Consider the following 14,157-nt stretch of genomic DNA (forward strand, 5'->3'; position numbering starts at 1 on the left):
CCCGTCTTGTAAGCACCGAATTCTATTATAGGTTCTTTCATCGTTTAGTTTCTCCATTTATAAATATAATTATTAATCTGATATACTGTTCACGTGTGTTTTATTTTACATAACCCCTGAACATTTTTTTTTAAATAGAAACCCATGCATTTATCTTCAGAAATCAGAGAAACAAAAAATTGTACATTCAGGGACAGGATCACGATTTAAGATCAAAGAAACTTGGACGAGCCATTCAAAATCTAATGAAGGTGAACTTTACTTTTTAAGATGTGAAACTCTGGCATGAGCACTATAAATGAATAGAATGGAAAACTGGACGTATGGATATGTGACCATGATTTATTGTAAAGATCTTAAACGGAAATTCAGGTTTAAATTAAGATCCATTTGATCTGCCTCTTGTAGGTTAAGGCTAGATCAATCTTTAATCCAGTCAGTTGAAGCAAGGTGTACGGCAGATTCAATTTGCTTTAAAGTCATCAGAATCCGTGAGGATGCTTTTTATTGACAACCCGACCAATTTTCCTATCACGGTGAATACGTAGGAGAGTTGAAGCAGTGGCTGTATATAGGAAGCAGTAGCACTGAATTCGAATTGACGACGAGTCGGACTTCGGAGAAAAATAAAACTCTTAAACTTAACTCTTATGAACATAAAATTATTGACACCTCTACATATTCTGATAATATTGGTTAGTAGGATCTATTAATACCAGTTCTGAATTTTGAAATCAGAAATCGAGAGGAACTGCTAATTGTTATAAATAAATATCTTGACTTTGTAAATGTTATTTTGATGTTAAATTGTCTTCTATCTGTGACCCATCCTACAAGTAAAGTTACTATATATAATACAAACAAGGCTACGTGAGCGACAACCATTGTTGAGAGAGAACTCAAATGCAATCTGCCATGTATTTTGTAGGGAAAAATTTCCTAATTTGAACCACATCTAAAATAGGATCACAGCCTGTATTCGCAAACAAATTGACTTAAACGACATACCTTAGCATAAGGTTATAAATTTACATATTACGTTATAACAACGAGAAAAATCACTGTAGGGTCATTCCATGCCAAATCGATCACTTTTAGACAGACGTCACCGTCTGCGATTTCGGTCTAATCAAAATATATTGTCCATGTGAAATTAGGGAGGGGGGTTTAAGTCGTCATTTTGCCGGTTTCGAATTTGTTAAGGAATCATAAACCTTCTAAGTTTGCGATTTCTGCCCATTTTTGGGAAAATAGGCTTCAATTACGTTTGAAAGAATTAAAAAAAATATTTTAAAATAACCCAATCCTTCACGAGTAAAACAAAACAGAATTTAAGTAAATCGGTTCAATAGTTTCTAAGAAAAAAATTCGTAAATGAAGCATATTTTCGCAAAAATTGCAAACTTTGATAGCTTGTTATTCCTTAACAAATTCGAAACCGGCAAAATGACGACTTAAACTACCCCTAATTTTATATGGATTATAACATATTTTCATTAGAGCAAAATCACAGATGGTGACGTCCAAAAGTGATCGATTTGGCGCAGAATAACCTTGTAGTGACTTTTGTAGTGTACGTTTGCTGACGAAACAGTATCTTCAATTTGTGTGACCTATAACATTTGACTGCTGGATTGATATTAAATTTGCATAGATGTAACTTTCGAAGAAACTTCATATGTTTAATGTGATCATAATTACAATATAATAATGCAAAAATATTGATACTTATCCGACACTTATGCAAGTTTATTACATTTACATGTAAAAGTAAAGTTAGTTTATTCAACCGGATTATTTAATGGCATCAAAATTGAACTGGCCTAATTGACGTTTTGTTTTTAAAAAATAAAAATGTTTTAAAAAATATGAGAAAACATGATTTAAAAAAAAAACAGAAATATGTATTTAATAAACTGAGTAATTTTCTTTCTTACATGATATGAATCCAATTTTATATAAAAATGATTTACCTTCATGGGAATTGTTTTGAATATCTTTCTAATAAAAAACATGCCAATACCAATAAAGTTAAAATTTCTTGTAGGAATAAAATCAGCCACTCAAACTTCTTTTTAAACGAGGTAAATGCAAATTTGAAGCATTTGAATGAATTACGAACCAATCATATTATATGTAGATACGAGTCTATATATCGTTACACTTATCTCTCAAATATTTAAAAATACCTAAGTTTACGAAGCGATAACTTGTGAATCGGTGGATTTCCAGCTTAATATTTTTACGTTTTATCCGTCGAATAGTATAGTCAGATAAAAAGAAATCAACAACTTTTGTTTCCCAAAGTAAACAAAATCAAATCAACCGAATAGTTTGCCGTTACAAACTAGCTACAGTTTCAGTGTATGCATATTGCATGAAGCGAATACATTTTTATGAATAGTGCATCAACTGTTTGAATGCGATATTATTACTCGGTGTATATGAACATGATTTCAGAAGGTTTACGTGAGCTGATTCAAAATCGTCCTGGGTTTTCACGAATTTAAAATTATAAATTTTGGTGAATATAAAATGTGTGAATTTGGAATAAGGCGATAAAGTATACCACAAACTGTACTTCAATTCTATCGAGGAGGGGATTCAGAACTACGCAGATTTTCATTTACGCGGGTGGTCGGTGTCTCTAACACCCACATTATTCGGGGTAGCATTTGTGCGGGGATTTGGCGATGCATTATTCGCATAACAGTCCGTGAATACGTGACCAGTGCCTCAAAAGCGCTCTCGTTTCCATGAACACGATTTGGAAGGACACGCAATGCCCTTGATTGCCCGTTAGAAGTCTGAAAAAAGACATTACTAATCGCATACAGCGTAAGTATAAAACACAATGAGGCAAAGTACATGGTTGTTTCTAAGAACACATTTTCTGCTAAATGTAAATTGTCTGATTTCAAAATTCTTTGTTTCGAATTTTTCTTTGTTGTAAACAAGACATGTAAGGTTCTCATTCTTCAAAATATTTTGTTACCGCTTCCCGACATAGTAAAAACAGTTCATTAACGTAAAACAGAAATGTTTGTTGTTAAAAGATTACGTACTACTATGCAGAAGGTAAGTATATAAATACATTCAGCAGTGTTCAATTTGTTTAAAATTTACTTGTTAAATTATATTGTTCATACTGTTGGGGTTTGGTCAAGCCCTGATTATTGCACTTCGTGCCGTCTAAAGTCTATATGGAGTCGAAGGACCACCCAATGTTTTTACGGATTGGGGCCGTGTAGAAACACTCACTGAATTGTATTAAAAGAATGGTTTTTAATAAAGACGTGGGTGTGTGTCTATGTGTGTTGTATGTGTGTGTTTTAATGTGTCGAAGTGTTCGAATATTTCTAAGTATTAAACTAGTTATGTTCTATACTAATTGAACTCTGTACTATTCTCTATCTATACTGTTTTTCTATTTGTGCTGTTGGAAATCTGAACTGTTGGCTATCTAACCAAATAGGAAATTTCTACATCCGTTAACACCTCTGTTCTCCCTTGCATTGCGCCCTTAGCGTGGTACTTTTCTGGAAGTGGAACAGAAGCTTGTACGGGGGAGGACGGCATTCCGGGGAGAATCTGGGTTTTTCCCAAATCCCGTGACGTCAGTCCCGGTCCGCGGGACCCGTTACTTTTAAGGACCAGATCGCCCTTTGACCTTCTAAACTGCGAGGTTTATGACATGGCCTGTGTCACTGAAGCCAAAAACTCTAAAGACTAGTGCAGCAATAAACAAATCTGCTAAAAACTACAAATTGTCACGTACCATCGTAGTGCTGGCACGCAGATGGTACGGATACTAAATTATGGGGTTTAAAAGTGACCATTCTCTCGTCATGTCGTAAACCTCATCTGTATGAAACTCTAACATGTACTTTGATAGGTTAAATGAATAATGTTGTATTTATATTTAAAAATTTTGAATGAAATGTTTCAGAATACTAAATATGTGAACTTATATATTCTTAGAAATCTCAAGTATGTAATAGGGCTATGACAGAAGACATGTTTAGATCAATAACGTTTTTAAATATCTATGCAAAAAGTGTTAGAAAAATAGTAGGTAAGTACGTATATCAGATAGGGGATCCTGCTTCAACAATCTTCATCTTAACATATAGGATATCCCATTTAAATTGATCTGCTGATTTCATGGACTTTATGGGAGAAATTATCTAGTTACAGTAGCCACACAAACAAGATTATTATGTTCAATACTGCTATGTTGAAATCTTATTTCGTAATCCTAAAATAAAAATTTAATATATAATAGAGAATAACAGGATGAATCACACAGGATAGTATATTAAAAAATGTGTAATTGCATTTAGGGAAATGTGGCGGTTTCACTCCCACCTTTATCGCCACTAGACAGCGCATAAGATCGAAACCTAGACTTTCTCGCTAGTACTCAAAGAGCCTTCTTCCTATCCATATATATATATATTTTTACAATCTTTTACATTATTTTAGCGATTTTATACCTCTTCATATACCGTTAATTGATTTCTGAACAATTATTGTAAGCGTCGCAGGTTTGAGCGTGACGCGGTTACAATCACCGCCGTAAGGAACATAGGCTTTTATGGCCAATATTGTTAAAATATAATTTAATTTATTTTTATTTTCTGAGTTTTTTAAAAAATCCCAATGTTTCCAAAAGTTCTAAATATTTTATTTAGAATGAAGTCTTTACGCCTGTAAAAGTATAAAAGCAGTGTTGGCCATAAAAGCCTATGTTCCTTACGGCGCGGCGCGGCGTTAATCATAACCGCGTCATGCTCATACCTGCAACGCTTACAAAAATTATTGAGAAATCAATTAATTGCATATGAAGAGGTATAAAATCGCTAAGATATTGTAAGAGATTGTGAAAATGATGATATTTTTAATAAAAATACTGATTGCCCCACTTCACTGGAGGTGATTTTAAATTATATATCTAATAAACATTGCAACAAACAACAAATTCCAAAAACACGTATCCCCTATTTTTGTCTATAGTTTACGTACACGGAGTTGCAAAAAAATAAATCAACATTTAGTGCAAAAATTTAAATAAAAATTGTAAAATTTCAAAATATTATTTAAACAAATAAAGTTTATTGAAATCTTTTTTGGCACAATAATTGCCTATTAAAAGACCAACAATTTACAAAAAAAAGAATCCAATTATCTTCTTTAATTCCGGAGATATTCCCAAAAATATGATTTCCACCCCCAACTTCGAGGGCTATTTTCACCCCTTCAATATGCACGATTGTCGATAAAAAAAATACTTGTGAAATATTTTTTTGAGAACTATATCTCACATAAGTTTCATCAAAATCGGCGTGTCGGAGTTGGACATGTTCCCTTGTATGGCTAAAACGCCTTACCGATGAGTCCACTACCAGGTCCCGGACGAAACGTTCTCCCACTCCTTTAGTTTTTCTAGTTTCCTACCTTAGCTAGGGAACATCATCTTCATACTGTCCCCACATATTCATTTAGAAGAAGGCCACTTTCATTACAAAATTGACCTCCTCAAATCATGTAACTACTATCTAAAATATTTTATTAAACTAACAATATTTTCAAAAATATTTACGTCATGTACCCTCCCGACTAAAAACTTTTTATAACTTAATCATGGATCATTATTTACGTATGATCGTGAACTCGCGTGGTGAGATAAAAATGAATCGAGTTACTACTTGATCACTATGCTCGACGGCAACTTAACGTCGTGAGGACGAATTTGGATTGGTGGTAAATTGGTGTCAAGAAATGATGATGGTTAAAAACTCAAAACTTAATTTATTTTAATCTAGCTCTTAATGCTAACTGTTACAAATATGTTTACGTTGGTGGTTTGATTTGCTCTGTCATTGCTTCGGTTTTTCTCAAGAAAGGAAAACTTTTAGAGTAAGCATCTGTGGTGGGATAATAGGAAAAGTAGGGGGCACTATGCAAAAAAGAGGGAAATTTTAAGTTGTGATTGGGTTAGGAGCCCTGGGAATTAGCAAGGGTGGAAGTAAGAGGTGGAAGAAAGAATCTGGCAGTAGGGATGACAAGGGAAACGGTATTTTTGGGGTTTTTCCAGAAATTTTGTGGTGGGTCTGTAGCGGGCCGCGGACTTCAATTAAGAAGGATGATTTCAGTCTTGGTTTATGGTGGGATAGTAAAGTATATTTTTTTTATTGCCTTTTTTGAGTTGTAATGTTTATGAGGTTACGGATATCGTGACCCTATGTTGTACGGTATGCTGTGTCATCGTACAATTTATTAAACGGTTATTAACAAAGAAAGATTCAAAAATGTACTATCACTGATCCATATTCTCTATATGAAGAGCTGATGTATTAATTATTGTTTATATATGTTATATATAAAAAAAATTCTATAATATAAACATTATTATAGATTTTAGAGTGTTTTATAATATTGAAGGTTTACCATACCAGCAATAAAAGACTAAGGAACCATTACTTGTCTATTTTTATCAGCTGGTATGCACATTGAGGTTGGCGTAGTTGTATCTTTTTCGATTCCCATGTAGTTTGGAAAATAGAGGCGATCCTTGGGTTTATTACTGTTACGGTAATTTGTAGGCCGAGTGTCGGATGGGTCACCGGTCAACAGTTTGGGCCGGATGACCACTGGCAGGGGAAAGCAGGAATTCCCGATTTGGGAAAAGTCACCCCCTTTCCCACTTCTTGTGTTTTCCCTTTAAAATATAGTATTTAAAACATAGTATTAATAGCTTTAATAATCTGTAAAAATAATAATTCTTAACAGTGCAAGCAAAATTTTAGATCACGGCTGGATCCCGACAAATCTATCGTACGCCGTCCGTGGCACACGACGTCACGTGGGCAGTCTAGCGCGGGAGTGAGGGCACGGTAGGCGTCTACCCCGAAATCAGCCCGAAAAGTGCAACTAAATCCGAGCACTGTTCTATACTATAATATACATATGTGCAGAGTGTCATATTATGTATATTATAAAATTTGTCCATATAAGGTTCGATTTTTTGAAAAATTGAATTCAGAAATTTGTTTATGATAAGAAAGAAGGCAATTTTAACTAGTTCTCCGTTAATTTAGTAATGAATGAATATTAGAAATAAATAATTATTAATACCATTAAAATGTATAATTAGTTATCATTCTTCATGATATCGTTGACACATGTGCTAATGTAAGTATAGTGTGATGAATTTAGTCGAAAATATGATAAATACGTACATAAGTAATATCACTATAAAGAACCAATAATACTGATATTACCAATGTACGATGGCACAGCACCGTACAACTTAGGGTCGCTATACCTGTCTCATCATTAACCTCGACTCTTAAAAAGGCAATAGGAAAATACATTTTAGCATCCATCATAAAGCAATCCTGAAGTCATCCGTCCTAATCCCAATCCGCGTACCGCTACAGACCCATCATAAAAATTCCGGAAAAACCCAAGAAGTACCGTTTCCCTTGCCATCCCTACTGCCACCTTTTTTCCTCCACTCCTTCCTTCCACCCTTGTTAATTTCCAGAACTCCTAACCCAATCAAAACTCCAAAATTCCCTCTTTTTTACATAGTACCTTCCTCCTTTTCCCATCATCCCACCACAGACAGCTCTCAATAAGTTTTCCTTCTTAGAAACACACCGAAACACAGACAGATCGAATTAAACATCAGAACAAGAAAAACATCAAATCAAGTCAAATCACCGACATACACATTTGTAGCAGTTAGAATTAAGAGTTAGTTTAAATAAACTAAGTGTTAAGTTTAAACACCAGCAATATTTTAACACCATACAAACTTGTCCTCACGACATTAAGTTGCCGTCGAGCACAGCGATCGAGTAGGAGCTCAAGCTATATTTTCATTTACCATCATCCGAGTTCGCGATCGTACAACCGATAATAATAATAATTACACGTATTAAGTTCTAACATCAATTAATTTCCTCATTAAGCAAATAATTGATGGAACCATTATTCTTGCTGTAAACAAATTTTTTAACAAATAGTTTGCCAAATTCCTGTATTCAATTTTCTCGAAAAAATTTTCTTTGTATGAAAAAATTCTATTTTATATTCTCTACTTATCCTTTTGCATGAAATCAGCCCTTGTTTGGTCCTATCGCCGATTGTATCATCCCTACAAGTAATATAACAGCACCTTCTGGAGAAATATACACTAGGGTTAGATTTAATTAGGTTTTGTTGTTTGTACTAATAGCGGTGCAGGAAGAGGAGCAATGCCCACTATCTCGTGGAGTACTTCGATTTCAGTATTGAAATATACAAGTAACACAAAAGAAACTAGAACAAATCTCAAATAAATATATTGTAACATCACATTAGAAGCAGATTTACATCAACTCATGCCAAAAAAGATATTTGCCACATTGAAGTTATTATCCGTTCTATATTTCTCTGTTGTCATGTTGTTTTTAAACAATATTGTACAAATAAGTTACAATTCCATACTAAGGAGTGCCATTTAAGTTAATATATGTGTTGCATCGCCTTAGAGTGCGATATTATGCAGCTATTGACCATTTTTCGTTAGCAAAAAATACCTTCGCGTCAGCACCCCAAGCTTATTGCTTGGGACAAACATGTTTAATTCCCAATTCCGTTATTTTCAACCATCGTAATCAGGGTCAGAGTGCTTTTTCACCTTATTGCCTGCTATAGGTTTTTCCCAAATCGCGGAATCCCTCGTGCGTCACCCCTTAGTCGCGGTTACTTTCAGGGGTGACCATTACTTATACGAGGGCGGTAACTTCTTAAAAATCACTACCAATGAACAAACATACCCCCTTCCAAATCACTGATCCCGAGGTAACTTAAGGTCGACAGTTATTTTTGCGGAAAAGATCAGAACTCAATAATATCTCGAATAACACATAGAGAAATCACGAAACGAATCATAGAACTCATTAATATCTCAAACAACACGTATTTAAATCACGAAACGAATTCAATAATACCTCGAGTCGTACACATTTACAACACGAAAAGAATCAACACGTATATCGAACAACATTTACTTAAAACACGAAACGAATCCAACTAATATCTCAACCAACGTACTTATAATACGAAACGAATTAACACATATCTCAAACATTATATTATAACACGAAACGAATCAACTTATACCACGAACTATCAACTGAAATCGGACTCTGAGCTCATTAAGTTGTGATTGGGTCAGAATAGCGCTGGGTGTTCGAATCCGCGCTGTTCATGCAACAATATGTGAACAAAGACTATCTATTGGTAAAGAAATCTTTAAATTAAAATGTTTCTCAATAGGAAAGAAGCAGTACTTTAATTTTCGTAAAGAAAAAACGAAGAAGAGAGTAAGATTGAGTAAGATAAGTTGTTTTCCATTTCTGTAGATAATAATACATATTAATTTTTATTGTTATGCTAGCTCTGTATAACAATCGGTATTGAATTATCAGTACAGCAAAGTATACAATAATTAAAATAATAGGAAATATATGATATTACAAGTGTAATTCGCAATATTTTGTCGCTGTATATTAGTAAATGTAAATTTTAATGAAGGTAAATACTGTATGTGAAGTAAATTATAGCGTTCTGGAAAATGCAGAAATGAATATCACAGCGATTTTAAATAGTTCTGTCATTGAATTATTATTTATATTATTTATTATTTTTTGATAAGTTTAAATTATCATCTCGCTGAATAATTAAATTATTTACTAACAAGGAAAGGCACGCATGTGTCTCCCTCCCATTTTGATGAAACTTTGTAGGTTTGCTAAGCAGACAAAAATAAGGGACACGTATTTTTTTTTATCGGCTGAGACGCGGGTTTAAGGGGTGAAACGAGCCCTTAAAGTTTCGACCCATTTTGGCTATCTCGAAAATCATACGAGATACATTAAAACTTCTAATAGAAAAGTTGTATGGTTTTTTGCGTATAATAACAAAATGTTAACGAATTTTGCAAAATACAATTTGTTTATAACAAACAAATTTTTCATAATCTTATTTTACAATTTATTCAAATTTGTATAATGACAAAAAGTGTAAAGAATTTTATTACAAAACCAGTGGTATATATATATATCGTAATATTTTGGAGCAGATTGGAACATTTTGATAATCCCGCTAACTTTAGTTTCAATCAAATTGAGGCTATGTCACTTTTACAAAATATGCGTTGGCAAATACTGATATCCGTTTCAATTTTATTATACATAATCCCATTACATTTTTTACATTCACTACAATTTTTTTATAGTTTAGAAGATCATTTCAAAATAAAAATTACCGTTCTCGAAACTATAAAGAAATAAAATATTTTCAGAGTTACTATATTTTTTACAAACCCAATGAACAGATAAAATCCTTTAATTGCATAATCTAAATTTATCATAAAGTCATTACACTTTATGCACGTACAATTTATGGGTTTGGATGTGCTGTACGTCGAATACTGCCACCAGTATGTGCCCATAACTCGGAACAAACAGGATATCTGACACGGGCCCCAAGTTTTATAGAGGCACCTATGGACCATTAAGTACTTATTTTAAATAAATTACTATAAAAAATGTAGTATAATACGAATTCCAGAATATTATGAACAGAAATCAGTTGTGCGCCGAACGGAAGGTATAAAATGTAAGCATAACTCGATCAATAGCAATATATTTTATATGAGAGAAATTAAAAATTCCAATTTATCCATATTTTTTCTTTGGACCCATAGTTTACATATACGAAATTTGTTCAAAATAGTTCAACGTTTTATTAAAAAAATTGACAAAATAATGTTAATTTTTAACATATTTTTGAAATAAATAAATTTTTCAAAAATCCACTTACGCCGTATTATTGGCTTTCTAAAACAGAACAAATTTGCATTTTGAATTTTTTGTCTAGACCTAATTGTTCCCGAGATACTTGGGAAAATAGCTTTTTCATCCCCAACTTTAAGGGTTATTTTCACCACTTCAAAATGGATATTCGCCAATAAAGAAAATACGTGTCAAATATTTTTTCGAATTCTATAACACATATAAATTTCATTAACATAGGTGTGTATCAATTGGGTGACGTCCCTTATTAGAAACCTTTAACATGTGCTAAACAACTTGAAATGAAACGATCAATTTTTGTGAAAATAATCGAAGAATCAAATTTTATTTAAAGAAAAGTAGTAGTAAGCCTTAAGTTCTCAATAAGAATTTCAACAGCGAAGAATGGACATACATCAGTACTAATGAACTGCTTTTCATTGACTCTTATAGATGACTGAAAAGTATGTGTCGAAACTAAAACTTAAATGTGTAATAGGAAAGTTTGAATACATGATACAGTATCCTTCTTTACATATTGATTAAGTATCTTCTAATACACTCGATTTTGAAAAGTATGAAAATCAATTTCCTTTTTATCCTTGCAAAGAACTGTTGTTTTATCTATATTTTGAATTTTAAAAATGTAACGAAATGACAGTAACAAGTTACTATAGAGTTGCAAACATTATCTTTAAAACCAGGAAACAGTAAATTATAGTCAAGATATTAATAATAATATATTTATTAATACTATTATAATAAATATAATATTGTAATATAATATTAATTTATTAGTAATAAATTTCTCGCTTATGATAGATCATGTATATCTTCTCCGGTAAATCTGGAATTTCTATTTCATTTTAAATTTTCTTTACTTTCTAAAGTACTAATTAATATGTTTTCTATGTACAATGAACATAAACGACATATGCTGTTGTTAAAAATGTTTTGCAATTTATTATAAATTACATATTTTTTTATATACCGACACAAATATCTATTATTCTTTAATACGCCTTTCTATTCAACAGTAAAAAAACTACAAAAAGTGTACATTACATGTAAAAAAAATGTCAAGCTGTAAGATTTGAAGCATTTAACATATTCATTTCGTCACCAGAAACAATTTACTTTCGTGTCAACGGTTGATGAACCTGTATTCCATGCCATATTTCATTATTAATAAAAAAGTAATGCAGTTATTGACCACCGGACGATACAAATTTATGATTGGAAAATAAACAAGTTTGTAAAAAAATTCAATCTGTGATCTATAAAAGGTCAACTTATCGATCTATGGTACCGTTATACATTTTAAAGATTCTTTAACATGAATAGTCCAAATTTGAAGTTTAAATCTAATTATTACTTGCGTAGTCGGGGGTTACTGATTACTAAATTGACACAACTTTTTAACTGTATATGCTTTAATGTTGTTTATTTTATTATTTAATAAAATGGAATTTATTTGTTATGGTGTGTATATAATGGTAATAATACAAGTAATACAAATCGGCGGCTGGACCATGTCGGTCATTAAAAATAATAAAATTCTACCTAGGTTACTGGGCCGCATAATGCCTTTATTATTGATCAATTTTTCTTTTTGACAAGATTTCTTGTAATTGTTTCATGATGTGCAAATTTAGGATTCCGTGTTTGACAATCGATCAGTCAAGGTAGAAAAGTAATAAAATAATAAATAATACTGTTCTATCAATTTAACGGTTGCTTTACGCGTGAAGCAAATACCATAATTAAATGGAGCTGTTTATGTAAAAAATATAGAACAAGTTTGAACACATTTAAGATATCGTAAACAAAGTTATAAATCACAAAAGGCGAAGTATAATGTGTTGGTATTAGTCTAGGCAATATAGCCGGTTACGCTATTAGTAAGTATAGTACTTTTCAGCGAATTTATTCATAAAACTCATATTGTACTTTGTGCTATTCGTAAACCTGTACTTTAATCTTTGTATAATTCTTAGTAATTCGTGTAAGAACAAATGAAAATTGATTAACACCTGTTTTTCGTACATCTTGAAGGTGGAATGACTTCGTAATTTAGCAGAATATTGAAAAGATGTTATAAACGATTTGTATAAACTGACATATTTGAAAAAAAATAATAAATTTCAAATGTCAATATATGACAGACGTATTCGGACGTTACACTCATTCACATTGTTTTTGAAAATCCTTGTTATTTTTCTTTTACAAACACATTACAACAAATATTTAAAAAATCATTAAAATTTATGAAGATGTCACACATCGATAGTATGATCAAGAGAACTAACCTTGAACGTATCCCAGCAGAAACAGGTAGAAGATGAAGCAGCTTCGTACCATTGTAATTATAGTCCACTAGCACTTCACACTTTATTCGTTGCAAAATACATACGCCTCTTTGTTACTAATTTATTACCATTCGTATCACAACCACATTCACATACTTTAATGGCACACGTCAGAACTCACGACCATACTATGCGCTTACTATAAATCACAAGTTATTAACAATGACACGAATTGCCAGATGATGAATACACGTTAAACCAACCTATACGGGCACGCGGACCAACGTTCCACGAGGGCGAACGAAAGCAAACTGAGCTAGTACTCGCACCTCGATTCCGTATCCAGCAGAACTCCCCACCCTGCGCAGCGCGTCAGCTGATAGCGTTCTACTCGCGCTCTGTACACTCAGCCCCAACGTAGGTTCCCTTTGAATAAGAGCTATTGGAACATCGTAAAGATTCGATGTAAACGAAAACGACCTATAGGATATAAGCAAAAAAACTATCCCTATTAGTGGGGGAAGACCCCTCGAAACGTTATGAATCTTGCTCGCCGAAAAATGTAACGTTATCCCGATTCGAGTTTAGGAATACATATGCAAATATTAAATCATTTTATTTATCATTTTTTAGCCAAATTTCAAACTTTTACCAACAGATTTTTCACATTTTTCTAATTGAAATGAAACCAAATACCATGTCATTTGAACTGTATAGTGTGGTTTAATTAACAATAATAAGTTTCAAGACGCTGCGATTGTAACAGTTGGTAAAGATAAAAAATCTGTTCAATTATTTACAGTGTTAATGCGTTGTCAACTTGTTTATTTTTAATCCATTTTTATACAACTTTCACCAACATATTGATGACGTTTCCTAATTAAGACCAAACTTATTACAATAACTTATTAGAATAAAGTCATCGATGTAAGCGTAACATTTGGAATTTCAAATAAATCCATATAGGTAATATATGATATGTATTATAAATAAATGCT

The 14,157-nt window shown here is 32.5% G+C and overlaps 1 protein-coding gene across 9 annotated transcripts in view; it reads right to left on the reverse strand.

The window, feature by feature from the left end:
• LOC100880577 (uncharacterized) overlaps positions 1-13,488 on the reverse strand; it is a 789,502-nt gene extending 776,014 nt beyond the window's left edge. For 4 of the 9 annotated variants that reach the window (XM_076530104.1, XM_076530106.1, XM_076530107.1 and 1 more), the window contains exon 1: positions 13,160-13,483. In XM_076530104.1, coding sequence (XP_076386219.1) covers positions 13,160-13,211 — 52 coding nt within the window. In that variant the 5' untranslated portion in view covers positions 13,212-13,483. Of the gene's footprint in view, positions 1-13,159 lie in introns of all 9 variants that reach the window. The other 5 variants (XM_076530101.1, XM_076530102.1, XM_076530100.1 and 2 more) reach the window with 3 other exon arrangements.
• Positions 13,489-14,157: the final 669 nt, after the last annotated feature.

The sequence above is a fragment of the Megachile rotundata genome, chromosome 3, assembly GCF_050947335.1.
Source record: "Megachile rotundata isolate GNS110a chromosome 3, iyMegRotu1, whole genome shotgun sequence".
NCBI classification, from domain to species: domain Eukaryota; kingdom Metazoa; phylum Arthropoda; class Insecta; order Hymenoptera; family Megachilidae; genus Megachile; species Megachile rotundata.